Source organism: Pristis pectinata, chromosome 4 (assembly GCF_009764475.1).
Source record: "Pristis pectinata isolate sPriPec2 chromosome 4, sPriPec2.1.pri, whole genome shotgun sequence".
In the NCBI taxonomy this organism is placed as follows: Eukaryota; Metazoa; Chordata; class Chondrichthyes; order Rhinopristiformes; family Pristidae; genus Pristis; species Pristis pectinata.
The window spans coordinates 38,959,994-38,974,536 of record NC_067408.1 but is presented as its reverse complement, the minus strand read 5'-3'; the positions used below and the strand labels follow the sequence as shown (position 1 = coordinate 38,974,536).

General features: G+C 37.9%; 1 protein-coding gene across 6 annotated transcripts in view; it reads left to right on the top strand.

Annotated features, from left to right (window-relative positions):
* The window catches only part of sh3pxd2b (SH3 and PX domains 2B), a 385,135-nt gene that overhangs the window by 191,845 nt on the left and 178,747 nt on the right, over positions 1-14,543 (top strand). For all 6 annotated transcript variants that reach the window (XM_052014630.1, XM_052014629.1, XM_052014628.1 and 3 more), the window contains exon 2: positions 2,790-2,870. Coding sequence is in view for 3 of the 6 variants with exons in the window: in XM_052014627.1 (XP_051870587.1) it covers positions 2,790-2,870 (81 nt within the window). In the remaining 3 variants the exon portion in view is untranslated. The remainder of the gene's footprint in view (positions 1-2,789; positions 2,871-14,543) is intronic.

Sequence of the window (14,543 nt, the reverse complement as noted above, 5' to 3'; positions counted from 1 at the left end):
TTCCGTATCTCAACAGTTTTCAGTGGTAATTTGTGAATTGTGCAAGGGCGAATTTCCATAACTCAAACGCCTGTAACACTGGGGTCGCCTGTAGTGCATTGGGCCCACTATCCTAACTTTCCTCTTTGAAAAGAATTTACATTTATATCGCTTTGCTCCATTTATAATCTCTGGATGTCCCAAGTGTTTGTAGTCCATGAAGTGTGTTTGCAGCATCATTGCTGTTTTTATGTAGGAAACAAAATAATCAATTTATGCATAGGAAGGTCCAAAACTGGCAATGTGTTCTGGTTCTATTAAAGGAGCTGGTCAGAAAGTGCATATTAATCAAGCTACTGGGAAAGACCTTTTCCAACTGACCATCATGGGATTCTTTGCATTCAGCCAGGAACGCAGAGTAGGCCTTGGTTTGTCATCACCTCACACAATGCAGCACTCCTATGGTACAACACTGATGTCTCAGCTCTTTGTGCTCTAGTCTGGAGTAGAACTTGATCTTGCAGCGTTCTGACTTGGACAAGAGTGCTGTCAACTGAGTCAAGGTCCACATTACATGCTGTGCCACAAATCTTAAAAACTGCTTGGTTTCCAGCACTAATATTGCTTCTCTATAATTGGAAGAGATATAAAATTTTCAAGGGAGTCTGCATTGTGACTCCAATTTTCTTCTGTTGCCCAGAGACTTCCACACAAGCAGGCTGGCTTTTCCACCTTGACAATGAGCTTTGTATGTTGCAGGGTGATATTTTGCATGACCCTGTCTCTACTCGCAGTTCCTCCAAGAAAAAAAAGTCATCTGCTCAGAGTAGAGGGTTGGCGACTGGCCAGCAGATACGCTTACTCAGTGGGAGCTATTGACAAAGTCTGTCAGGGGTTCATTTTTATCCCTAGACCGCACAATTGCAACACAGATTCGTTACCTCTTTTACTGGAAGCTGAAAGGATGTGGTAGTGGTTTTAAAAGTCCCAAGTTTTCTGATTTCATTGACTGTGATTGCTCTATTGGTCAGAATATTTTGTCAGTTCTTTGGAGAACTGCAAAATTACCACAAACAGGATATCCGTTATTGAGTTTAATCTGTAGTTAAATTGATTTTCATTAATAATTATATTGATTTTTGCACGGTGATCTGTTATAGCATTTGATATTTTAACCATTAGTTTTAATTCTTTTGTCAACTGATGCAGTCCCTCAGTAATGAAATTCTCAGCCTGTTCTGCCATGCAACAGTGTGCTTTAATTAACAGTGCTTCCTTCTGAAGTGCATTGCTAAGTACCCAACAGTCTGTCTTTCACAACATGTGTGCCACAGATGTTTTGGGGGCACCCAATACAAGTAATGAAAGAATTACCAAACACTGTGCTTGTAAACCCACCAGGAACAAGCAATAAGGATACAACAGCAGGATGTTTGTAGTCAGACGTGGGAGCTATGTGTCAGTAAACCTGCTTACTGTATTTACTCAAGAGTTTTAAGTATTTCCTCTGGTGCTAATCAATCCAACACGTTGTCACTATTATTGTGTCCATTCTTGGTTAGTGGAAATCTGTTTTCCCTAAATTATTTGGCTTGGTGTTCAAAAGTAACTGAATCAACATGAAAGTATTTTCTCTTTAATCCACTCATATCTATCCATGCATTTTGGGTAATATTAGACCATTGTTATTGGTCAGGATTTGTCCTGTTATTTATTTCACACAAGTATAATGCTGTGTTGTTGCTATTCCTTTTTCAGTGTTTAAAATTATACACAGAAGATAGTCACACACAGCCGCCTTTGTCCCTGGAGAATTCGAGTATGACCTTAGTAAACTGGAAACAAAACCTTGGATTGGTTACTCCCTGCCCCTTTTTATATTGTCCGAGCAATTCCAAGGGTTTTTTTTTGAGTTTGGAACTTAGCCTGTAGCCGCAGTGGCAAAAGACCAGTGAGGAGGCATGGAAATGAGGAGGGGCAGGGTATACCTGTACCTCGGCCTGATGTTTGTATAGCTTGCTGCCTGCTCCTGCGCCCCAAATGTTTGGCCTTTTGGCAGCTGTATCATGATCCCAGCATAGACTAATGATTGTGATGTGGAACAGTGGCAACCACTCCCCTAACCCTTTGATGGAATCAGACTGATCTCCATTGATTGTTGAAGCTTCAGAGAGCCAGATGCAGCTGTAAGTATTAGAGCTCTATCATGCTTGGTTTGCTCCTTGTTTTCAGCTATTAGAAGATTGATGTAGCTCAATTTGTTGTCTGTTAGTTTTCCAACCACACCACAGCATATGGAGTTGTTGCCTCTGTTTTTTTTTGTGCCCCTTGAGGGTATTGTACAAGGGCTGGGTGGATGTTGCATTGTTTACTGGGTGTCAATACTTCAATGAATGTTTAAAGCTTGGTACAAGTAGGTTTCTGATGGAGTATTTTGGAAGTGTTGTTTTAGGCTGTTGCTGGTGTTACACTGACAAATTGACAGTGACAAAATACCAGTTGAGGAATCTTGGTCCCATTCCCCAAACCTGGCTATGGTATGATGTAAAGGACAGGTTTTATTGTATTAAGGGATCGGGGCATTTTATTTTCCCTGCTCTTTAAACATCCAGCAGATGCCATTATCTATAACTTTGAGGAGGTGATCCAGCTATTTTTACACTTGTATTAATAATTCATATAATACATATTGTGTTAAAACTAGATTTGGTCGGCGGCTGAAGTGATAGTATAATAGTGGTGAAAGTAAAATCAGCAAATTGCATGATCTGATTATGACAAAATTTCTGTTCAATTTCATTTTCTTTCAGGTTTATATCATTCAAGTCACATGGTCCAGTGGTTCCACAGAAGTCATCTACAGACGCTACAGCAGGTTCTTCAATCTGCAGGTAAGTCTTGCATTCACACCTGTACAAAAAGAGCAAAAAGACACCGTCTTTTCTCTTAGCCGTTTCATCACCAACTTTAGTTCTTTGTCTTGGATTGTGCAAGGAGTTTAGGTGCATACGCAATTGAAACAATTCAATCTTCCCTCTTTCTCAACAAGTTGACCCTCCATCATCATGATCAGAGGCCTGGCTGTACAGATGATGCTGCCACAGAGTGCGCAGTGAACCTGTCTATTAATGGATATATTCTTACACATTGTACAGCTTGTCCCCTGTGTGCTTCTGATCTCTCCAAACTGTTGGAGAACATGACACAACCAAATGCAGAATGCTGGTCAAAAGTTGGTTTATTTAAAAAGTAAAATAATATTGAAGTTAACATGAATTAGCAGATTAGAATGTACAACTTAATTTAAGAATCAACAATTTCATTAAAAAAAGTAGGATTTTTCTTGAACTAGGATAAGATCAATGTGTTGAAGTCCTTTGTCATTAATGTCAAAAGTTGTGCTTCAAGCTTTGCCTCTTTGCGGTAAATTGACTTGCAGCAGAATTGTTGAAATGGAACAAAGGAATGTTTTCCATTTTTGGACCAAACTACATCAGATATTTTCTGCATTAATCTGTGGTCTGGCTCTGCATCAAGTGCCTTCTGGAAAACTTGGTGCACCTACTGGCAACCTTTTATCCACAGTGCATGTTAACTTTTTCAAAGAACTCTAATGAATTGGTCAAACATGATTTCCTTCTCACAAAGCAATGTTGACATTGCCTGATTACCTTGATTTCTTTTCCCATAAAGTCATTAATGGTTTCTAACATTTTCCCTGGGACTGATGTTAAGCTAAAATGGTCTGTCGTTCCCTACTTTCTATCTCTGTTACTTTTAGAATGATAGTTACATTTTGTAATTTTCCAATCTTGTTTTTAAGACATAAGAAATCAAAGACAAAGAGACCACTTTTTTTCTCTCACCCCTTCCCCTTGGTCCTTGCATTTCATTTGCCAGCACAGATGGGTTAAGCATCTTCGCTTCAAAAAAAAATCAACAAATTTCACTCATGAACGGTCATAAATGTTTTTATAAACATTTGTAGCTATACAGTGTAGAAAGATTTTTTTATTAAAACAGGGCAGGTTTTTGTCAGTCATTGACTTCCTCATTGTGTCACCATTATAAAAAAAAGGTTCAATATTAGCCAAGTGTGAGGGCATCAATTTGTCCACTTGTACAGTATCTGTCCCATCCATCATTGGACATGTTGTTTGCTGCAGCATGGATTATCTGCAAGATACAATACAGCATCTTGGCACCCTCCAACAACCCTTCCCTCTCCTTCCAGTGTCAGCTAGCACTGTCCATTTTCTCTCATAAAGAGGATTTGTATCCATTAATAATGTATTAGAGGAGAATTTATGTATTCAGATGAAAAGACAAAATTGAGCAGGGAATAATTCAAAGGGATTGAAGGTACATTTGAAAGCAGAATTAGATTTTTGAATGTTCAGTGGTGATCACAGTGTGTAACATACTCAGATACTCATATTCAAACATGTTAATAATTTCCTGGCTTTAGTGATGCAATCATTTTAAATTATATTGGGGTAGGTTTAAACTTTATGCTAAAATGTAAAATGAGATGGAGAATTGACAGGCTTTTTTAATCTCGGTCAGTGGAAATAAGAATCAAATGATGTTAATCAGGCTGCTGATTCATTATCATCCATTTAACATAACAGTCAGAATCTAATTCGTTGCAACCCAAAATAATTGCTTTGGTGAATACAATAATTAAACATTTTTGACTGCTTGAGCATTCTTTACTCAGCTATATGTAATGAGCATTCCATTCGTTCTGAAAATGTAGATAAACAAAAACATGGGTTTGGTGAATCTCCACCTACATTCTAGGTACCAAAGGTGCATATTTAAAGGTCTGGGTGTATAATTCTGTGCAATTGCTGGAAGGGAGAAAATATGATGATTTTTGTTTTTGTTAGACACTGGTTAGTATTCTGTTGATTCATGTTTGAGCTTTTTGTTAACACTCAGTCGTCAATAATACAACAACAGATTGATTAATAAACACTCAGTCTATGCCAACATGAAGACAAAAGAAATTGCAGGTGCTGGAATCTGGGACAAAAAACTGAATGCTGGAAGAACTCAACAGGTCAAACACCACCTTTGGAGATGGAAGGTGTAAGTTGATGTTTCACATTGAGATACAAGGTCTTGAGTTTTCAATCTAGGCCAGTGTTTGTCCTGCTTGTATCTTCCTGGAAGTTCAAACTCCTTTCTGTAACAATTCATCTATTTTTGGTCTGAATGGTTTTGCCCTTTTTTTGTAGTTTTGCTGGAATCTACATGCTAGATTTAGAAGCACAAACTTATTCTGTCAGTTTCCAGGTTTGTGATTTGGCTATGAAATCTTTAGAAGTGTGTTGTGAATTCCTTTACATCTTGGAAGCCACTGGATAATGTTGCAGCTTGCCGTGTATTATTGTAAATAAACACGAGAATTGAGGTATGCAAATCTGAGATTGATTTTTCACACTTGCAATGAATTGAGGAGGATTTAAACATTGCTCTTGGGTAGCTTTCTACCCAATGTGGTAAACTTTATATGGAAGGTGATTAACCCTACCTATCATCCACTAGAGTTATCTTCCCCTAGCTGACCTGAGTGATCTGTTGTTGCAATTAATCTGAGAACAATTCTTTAGAATAAATAGTTATTTGGTGGAAAAAAAGATGTATAAACATAAGTCCTTACTGTCTACCTCATTACAACTCCTGAATACTTCCTGTCTTAAAATTTACTTGCCTTTTGGAAATGCAGAAGCCATTAGGATCTTCTGTTCATGCATTTGTTGCATTATTCTCATGGGCTGAGAGAATATTTAAATATCAAACCTAACTAATTTGAAAGAGAAGGACATAGTGGTATTTCTAGCATGTTGGAGAAAATGTGAACCTTTACAATCTCTACATACATTTTCAATACAAAATCATGATCTATTTAATAAAACCTCATTAACTGCAGTCGTTAATTCTGCTTTTAACATTAAAACTGCATCTCCCATTGCAGCCTCTGTGCAATGTTGTTCCAGTGAAATCATTGTAAATAGCTTGTGCGGTTTTAACAATTGTAAAAATCTACTTTTCCACACTCACTATGGCCACTTTCTTTCTCTTCCCAATTAGTCTATGCATTGAAAATCTCACCAGATCATTCACAGTTTACATTTGAGAGGTTGTGTATAGCTAGATAAAGTTTAATTCCAGGCCTTGCTATAAGTATCTGAAAATTGCAGTCTTCTTAAGGATGCAGTACAAACACTCATTTGAGGTTTTTTTTAGGCAATTCCTTTTTATAAGCTCTGCTTTCATTTCAACAATGTTTCTGTGTCATGCACTTGCAACTCTGTTAGCTTCTGAAAGGTTACGTACAGGAGAATGCCTTAAAATTGTAATACTTAACTGTTTAAGATCCTGAATCAATTTCATTGCCAAAGTTGCATTTATTTTTCCCAGTTCGCAAATCATTGTTCCATTTAAGGTCATAAGTTAACCACATTCTAACTTACTTCTTCCTGTCATTGTCTGTTTAGCTCATTATTTCATTGTGTGCAATGTTTCATAAGGAAAGGGAATCGTATTTGTGATTTCTACAGAAGTGCTGTCACATTTGTTCCATTTCCTATATATTGCAATGGATGTACTTGCAACAACATTCTTCCTGTTATAGGTAACAAAGCAGTGCCATGTAAAACCTATTTTGAGGTAAAACATAGATGTCTGTTGAGGGAAGGTTGAATGTAGTAGCCAGAGGTATCCAGCCCAATAAATTGGTTCCAAGTTGTAAATATCATTTGTTTCATATCCAGGATGTGAACATTTTTTTTTGAATGAACCTTTTGCATGGACATTCATAATAATGCAAAGCATTTTGCAGTCAGTGAGCTTTGGATATCTAGTTTGGATACAGCAATAAAGGTAATACTTGAAATCGGCCTTTAGCTATCATTTTGGTCAATACGGACTGCAATTCCACTCAAACTTAAACCAGCTTCAACATGTAGACTGCTCTCATTCACTTTCAGTGGAACATTTGTAGGGGTGAGTTAGTGCATGGTATGTTATTTTGTTGTCTCTGTGTTTATGGCTTTGATAAACTCTTAAGAATATTTGTAGTATTTTTAAAATACAAATGCCATTATATCACAAAAGATTCAATAATGTTCTGGTTATTTGAGATCAGCAGCAGTACATCAGCCTAAAATCTTAATGCAAGTCAGCAGCAAGCCTACAATGACGTAATGCCATCATAATGAAGCTGATTCTGCTCTTTTTCCCATAAATGTTTGAATTTGGCATGAAAGCCAAAATCTGCCATCATTCCTTGACATATTATCCCCTCTTAAAAATTTTAACAGTATGTGTCATACCATGTGGGTTTAGCTAACAATTTAAAACATTTGTTGACCAAGTTCCTCTGGTAGATCAGAGGGTTTACACTTGGTATGTTTAGTTTCGGCAAGCTGAATGTCACGGAGGGAAAAGGCAGTTGTTTTTATCGTCTTAGTGAGGTGAATAAATCCAAATGGCCTCTGAGCCAGTGGGTAAGGAAGGTAAGCCAGGGTTCTCATGATGGAAGTAATTTTGTGCATCTGATCAGGTAGGGAACAGAAAAGACCTTGCTGTGATATTTCCTTCTATTTGTCCATTAATACACAGGATTCTGGCTCAGGCAAGAATAATGGCTGGTTTCAGAGATGCAGGAGATAGGCATTTATGGACTTGGGCCAAAACATGGAGTTGATGCACTGAGGAAAGAAATAGTAAAATAAATACAAATACAAAATGTTGACGTTACTTTAACCAGGGGGCTAGAATAAAATACAGAATAATTAAGCAACGTCAGTCTTTTATGTTACTCTATTTGTGTTCTGTTGTCTGGATAGTGCAGAGTCAGCACTTGTCTCTTTAACCTCCAGGCTATGCATTTTAAGCTGGTCTTGACTGGTAGTGCAAGTCCTTTTTTTAGTTCCAGTTGTGCGACTGCTGAGTGAAATGGGGTTAATCATTTAGCTCTCATTCCATTTAGTGCAGATGCACAATACAAAACTGCCCATAAATCAGCATAACGTTGGCATACATTCATAATATTAATGGAAATTCCATGGCATTGCTCACAGTGAACTGAAAGATGTGATCAAAGTTTATGAGAGATGTGGATACGAGTTAAACTGTTATAGTTAGTTCCCAAGAAATTTTTAGTCAATTGGGAAAATAAGGCGTGTTGTTTTTTGGGCTGCCAGCTGTATCAGAGTTGGGAGCAATTGATACTGAGTGTGAAAAATGAATGGCTATTCATGGTCAGTAGCACTGACATCCCTCACATTGAAACATAGGATGATTCACGAAAGTAAGTACAATTGGGCTACTTGCTGTGCTAAAATAACAGAAGTAGAAGTACCCTATGGTCATTAAGGCTTCATCTGCTGCCCAAAATTCCAAGACTGTTACTTTGTTTACTATTGTTTTGAAGTGTAAGATTGAGGCACTTTAAAAGTGTCAAGTTACCTCGGTTGTTACAGCACTAAACGATGAAAGGCTTTGACCACTTTATGGAGGCTTTTAAAGCCTAATGGTCTTGTGAGGGATTGTGAAACATTAGGATGTTAGGTTAGGTTGTTGTATGTAAAAAGTTTGCTTTTTTGAAAATTAGTTTGTACAAGGGCTGCAATAATAAGACAAGGCTCGAACTGAGAGTAACACCTCAATAGTTGCTGCAGTTCTAGACCAAGGAATAAAAATTCAAAAGAGCTATGAAGATTGATGTGATCTGGCAATTGCAGTAATGTTGAATAAAAGACTGTGTAAAGACCTTGGCAAGACATTGAGGGAGAAAAGTGGAATAACAAACATCTCAAGGTGGGAGAATGGGGAAGACCACATTCTTCAGAAATTCAGTGTAGGAATGGATGAAGCTACTGTAATTTTATCATTTGATGTTTTTACACAATATACGTGAAATCTTAACAAACACTGCTGTAAGGCTGGTACAACTGTGGTTTTAAAGAGGCAGAGTTATTAAATGTTGCATGCAGTATTTCTTTGTGTGGCTAAATTTAAAAAATAAAGGTGAGGATAGGCCAATTTTGATTTTGCTTTATGGTTGAGATGCTGGAACATGTATAACTTTTGCAGTTATCTTTGCTTGTAGCAATGCCAACAGTATGGGTGGGATTTACCATCTGTTTTTAAACACACTGTGAGGCAATTTTTTTATTGTGCCCAAACATACACATATCAAAACCTCCTGAATTCTCATCCTCCTCAAGATCTCTCTCCCGACCTCCAAGTTCACTAACCCCATCTCACTCCTAAGTGCCACCTCTTGCTTCATTTTCATTATCACCTCCTGATCTTCCCTTCCCGGATCCCAAATGATCAGATCTCAGCAGAGGTCTTGGATTCCAGGAAACTGTAAACTTTCCCAGGATAGATCTAGCGGGGATAAAAGGTGGATCAGAGCGAGATCCATCATCGCTCATCCCTCCCTTATCTGGTTCTACTCATCACACACCAGCCTCTGTCTCTAAACTCTCCTCTCCCTCTCGGCTCCCCCTGCCCATCTCAGCTGGTTCCACCTATCACCTACCAGACTGTCTCACCCCTTCCTCTCACCTCTTATACTGGACACCTTCCTTCTACACACTCAGTCCTGATGCAGAGTCTCACTGTGAAACATCGTCCATCCCTTTGTCTCCACCGCAGCTGCCTGACCCTCTAAGTTCCTACAGTAGTTTGTTTTTTGCTCCAGATTCCAGCATCTGCAGTCTCTTGTTTCCCCTCTACACTTCCTACCTTACCAGTGTGGCCCAAGGGCCCTTCACTTCTACCTTGAACAGAGGTCGAACCACTCCCCCTTCTCCACCACTCTGAATGAACTAGTCCTCACACTGCACAATTTCTCCAATAAACCCCACTCACTCTCTCCAAACAAAATGGTGCAGAAATGGGAACTCACCTGGGCCCTGAGTTATTCCTGTGTCATTGTGGAATATGTTGTACTACTTGAATTTGTATCACTATTTTTCAGGGACCATCCCCCACCTGTTTTTCCAAAACATCGATGACTATATTAGTCTGCTACCTGCACTTCTACAAAACTCAAAAAAAACTCATACCTTTGCTACCAATTTCCATCCTACTCCCATTATCACTGTCAATAGCTGACTCTTCCCTCCCTTGACTCTTCTATCCCCATTACAGAGGACAGCTCAGCAAACAATAAACATTAAAAGTACGTAGCTACCTTGCCTACACCTCCTCCCGCTGAGTCTCCTGCAAGAACTCCATTCCCTTTCACTGGTTTCTCCGGTTCGGTCATGTCTGTTCTAACTTTCTGCACCAGTGCTTCTCAGACGTCTTTCTTTTTCCTTAACCCTTCCACCATTGTTAGCAAGATTCTTAACCACACCAACTCCATTTCCTACAATTCTACTCTCATCCATCTGCTCCCAACTGGAGCAAGGAAAGAGTTCCCCTTGTTCTTACCTCCCACCCCACCAGCCTCCACATCTAATGAATCATCCTCTGTAATTTCTGACCCTTCAATGCCATGCCACTCCCAGATACATCTCCCCCTTCCAGCATTTCAAAAGGGACCGTTCTCTCTGTGATTCCCTGGTTTGCTTTTCCATCCCCACCACCCACTTACTTTCTCCTGGCATGTTCCCATACAACCACAGTAGAAATTACATCTGCTTTTTCAACTCTTCTGCTCCCACCATCCAGGAATCCAAAAAGTCATGCACCTCCTCCTGCTTGCACCTTCTCAACGTCAACGATGATCAACAAGCATTCATCTCTCTTAGACGGGACCATCTGTAGCACTTGGATTCTCTTTGTCTCCACCCTATCACATATTTTCTTTGTTCTCGCTCCTCCTCTGCCCCAATTCTTCTCTGCTACTTTTTGATTTTCATTGAAAGTACAATAACAAAATGCCATCTCATTGAAGCTGACAGAACATTTCCTAACTTAAGTCTATTCTCAAATTAAGACAAATGATTGAGTAACATATAATTTGTCAAGAAAATTCAATTCAATCTTTTAGCAACTGTTAGTTCATAATGTTCAATAGCTCAAACTTTATCAGGCAGAATATATGATATTGGTATATTATTGTCACTTGTGCCGAGGTACGGTGAAAAACTTGTCTTACAAACCGATCGTACAGGTCAATTCAATACACAGTGCAGTTACATTGAGTTAGTCCAGAGTGCATTGATGTAGTACAGGTAAAAACAATAGCAGTAGAGTGAAGTGTCACAGCTACAGAGAAAGTGCAGTGCAATAAGGTGCAAGGTCACAACAAGAGTGCAAGGTCACAACAAGCTCCTTTGCGTTGTTTGAATTTGCATACAGCATACATTTATTTTCACACAATTACTACTAAGCAAGTGTCTGACATTAATGCCAAGAGTGTAATTCTTCTTGGCCAGATTGAACAGTGTGATAAAAAGAATCCTTTCAAACTATAAGCTGTGAAACACAATGCATATGTTGCACAATTTTTGACCATAATAAAGTTACTTCCATGCTGATTTTCTGAATGACAGTTTTTATAAAGGCACTCTCGCGTCACCCTAGCGAACCTTCCCACAATATTTCTTGAGTCACAAGTCACTGGATTCAACCAGCATTGTGATTTTCTCCAAACTTAAGGTGATTTTTTTTTAAAATCGATTTTCACAGTTGTAACATATTGTCTTCTTAAGTACCCATTTTCACCCCAATAACTTTAAAGCTGGTTTCAACTTTTGCTTAAACATAAAAAATACATGCAAACACACAAAAACATCTATGCTGGTAGTGGTGACAGTGGGAGTTATCTACAACCAATCATGTTGTTAACCTCGTGGGATATCTGCATAGATACATGGAAACCCAATGCCAAAAGCCAAGTGCTTCACTGCAAACCTATAACTTTGATGGCAGAACATTTAGATCCCCGTGACACCAAATCAATAAATTCTCAGAAGAATTATGAATGTGTGAATTTAGTGATCAGCCATTAATGAAGGAGTTATTTGCAAACTGATAAAGCTAGCAGTGCCCTAAGTTTTAAAAGGTCAATTAGGAATTATTTTAATGGCCAGGGAACAGGTCTAAACAAGCAAATGTGCTCGGTGTGAAAGACAAGGTGAAATAGTTTTTCTTGTTTCCTTCACAGCTAGTTCATGAGGAAACTAGTCATAACATGTAATCTAGGTTCAGTATCACCAATCACAGTCGATCACTCACAGATCTGTTTCTGGAAAGGAGGCACTCCGGGGACCCTTATTATCTTCAGTTTTATAATATTTTTTTAACACAAGCTGTGTAAGTATTCCAAGTTTTGTAATTTTACATCACACACACACACACACACGTATTATCTCGAATTTCTGAATTTTATACCCATGTGTGTCCCAAGCAAATTCTTTCAGGGATACTCAGCAAGTCAGGCAGTAACTGAGAAAACCAAAACTGAGTTAACCTCAACTGCATTTTCTGTTCTTATTTCAAATTTCCACTATCTGCAGATTTTTATTTTTCAATTCCTGAAATAACTTTGAAAACATAATTCAGAACATTTGATGTTACCAAGAAAATCGCATCTCATAATTCCCAAATATCCATTTAATTTATCATACCCAAAAGGACAATCGAAAGAGAAATACTTCTCTTCGACTGCCAAACATGCATTGATGTACAAGTACTAGTAAAAACACTCTTCTACATATTATACACTAATGACTCCTAACAACACACAAAAAGATAGAAAATACATCTTTTTGACAAAGTAGCCACTGCACTTGAGTGATTTGGCAATTTAGCACCACAAGTACTATTTTAAGAAAAGGATCCTTGTTCTCTACATAAACCCATCTCATTATTTGTATTAACTACTTGTGCATTCTGACATTAAATATTTACATCAGCTTAGACTCAAATTACACAAAACCAAACAATCATGCTTGCGCTAAATTTGATAATGTCACGCTGTATGAAATGTCAGTGTTGAACATTGAAATAAAAGCCAATGCTTGCGTTCAATGTTTTCCAACTTGAAGAATCTCTCTCCCTTTAATTTTTTTTTCCTTTTAGCAAAGCTTCAACTACAAAATCAAAATCAACTACAATTTCCATCGAGATGGGTATTCTCAGACCATTCTTCAGACAGAATGAATGAAATGAAATTCAAAAAGTTTGGAACGATGTCACATAGCATAATAATCACTGCTTTAAAAAAGACAGAGAAGACCTGTTTTGTGTATGAACTCAATTTCATCCTCTGCTAGGTTTGTTTCGGGATGACATGATAGTGCAATGTTAGTCCCAGTAGAATTGCTTGCTGTTTTACTGTAGGCCTAATATCTTGTGAGCATAGGGTCAAAAGAATATGTTGCCCCTCTCCAGGCACATTGTGTAACAGTGGTGGCACAAAGCATTTTGCTTTCTCTATTGCTTGGGCATCACTGTGTCATTGCTAACAAAGGCATTTTGTTCTGACGTAGTAACACCATTAGAGACAGGGTCATGGTAGATTTAGGAGTACTTGAACTACTGGAATTTTCACCCTATAATCTCCTGCTATAGAGAGGAGCCCATTTTTAATAGTATAGCTTGAAAAAAAAATCTTTGAACACGCAGCGTGTTGGAATACAATTTTAACCTAACTGACCCGGTGATAAATTGACAGGATCATGATCAGAATGGGCATCCAAGCTGACCCCATCAGTTTTCTGCTGATCACTGTAGGTTAATGTCACCCAGTTGTTGACATGCACCCTCAATCCAGCCTCACCTTGCGTATAAATACTTTGCTATAAAAGAATAATTCTCATGAAGGGCAGAATCAAATTATTTTCATGTTTTGTGTTGAAAAGTACTAATTTACAGTTTTCCTTGTATAACTCACTATTAAAAGCTGAAGTGAATTTCCCAAAATACTATTTAGTTAAAATAATTTTTAAAAAATGATGGCCCTATTGTTCCACTTTATCTGGCATTAACACCCATGGTGCAATAGTACTGGCTGCTAACCAACTATTATGACCACCTCCCTGAGAGATTTGCTAATCTGTAAATTTTCAACTGCTAATTAACTTTCATTTATTAATTGTAATAGCAGGAAAGCCTACTGGATAAGGAAGAAGAGATAGATCACAAAGTAGAAAAGAGGGGGTTTTCACTGAAAAATTGCCTTCACCCACCTTTTTATACGTTAAAAATTGTGAACCTCTTGCCACATGAAAGATATTCAAAATATTTTGGTATTTATCTTGGGTTGTCTTTAATGTTGAATATTTGTATTGTAAAAAGTAATTAGCTGCATCATAAAGGGTTAAACATAAATTTTGCAGTTAAATTATTAATCCTGTCTGGACAATAATAGCATTTTGTGTGTTAATCCCTTTAGTGAGGCTTTCCATCATCAAAAGCCTGCACCTCTTGTGGAAAATCCAATGCTGAATCTCAATTAGTATTTTTCCAGATACTTGAGAAGCTGCTAGGCTTTATCTCCCATCATAAAAAAGACAGAAGTTTTGCATTTGTGAAGGACTTTTAAACCACACAATATGTTAAAGTGCTTCATAGTTAATTAAGTA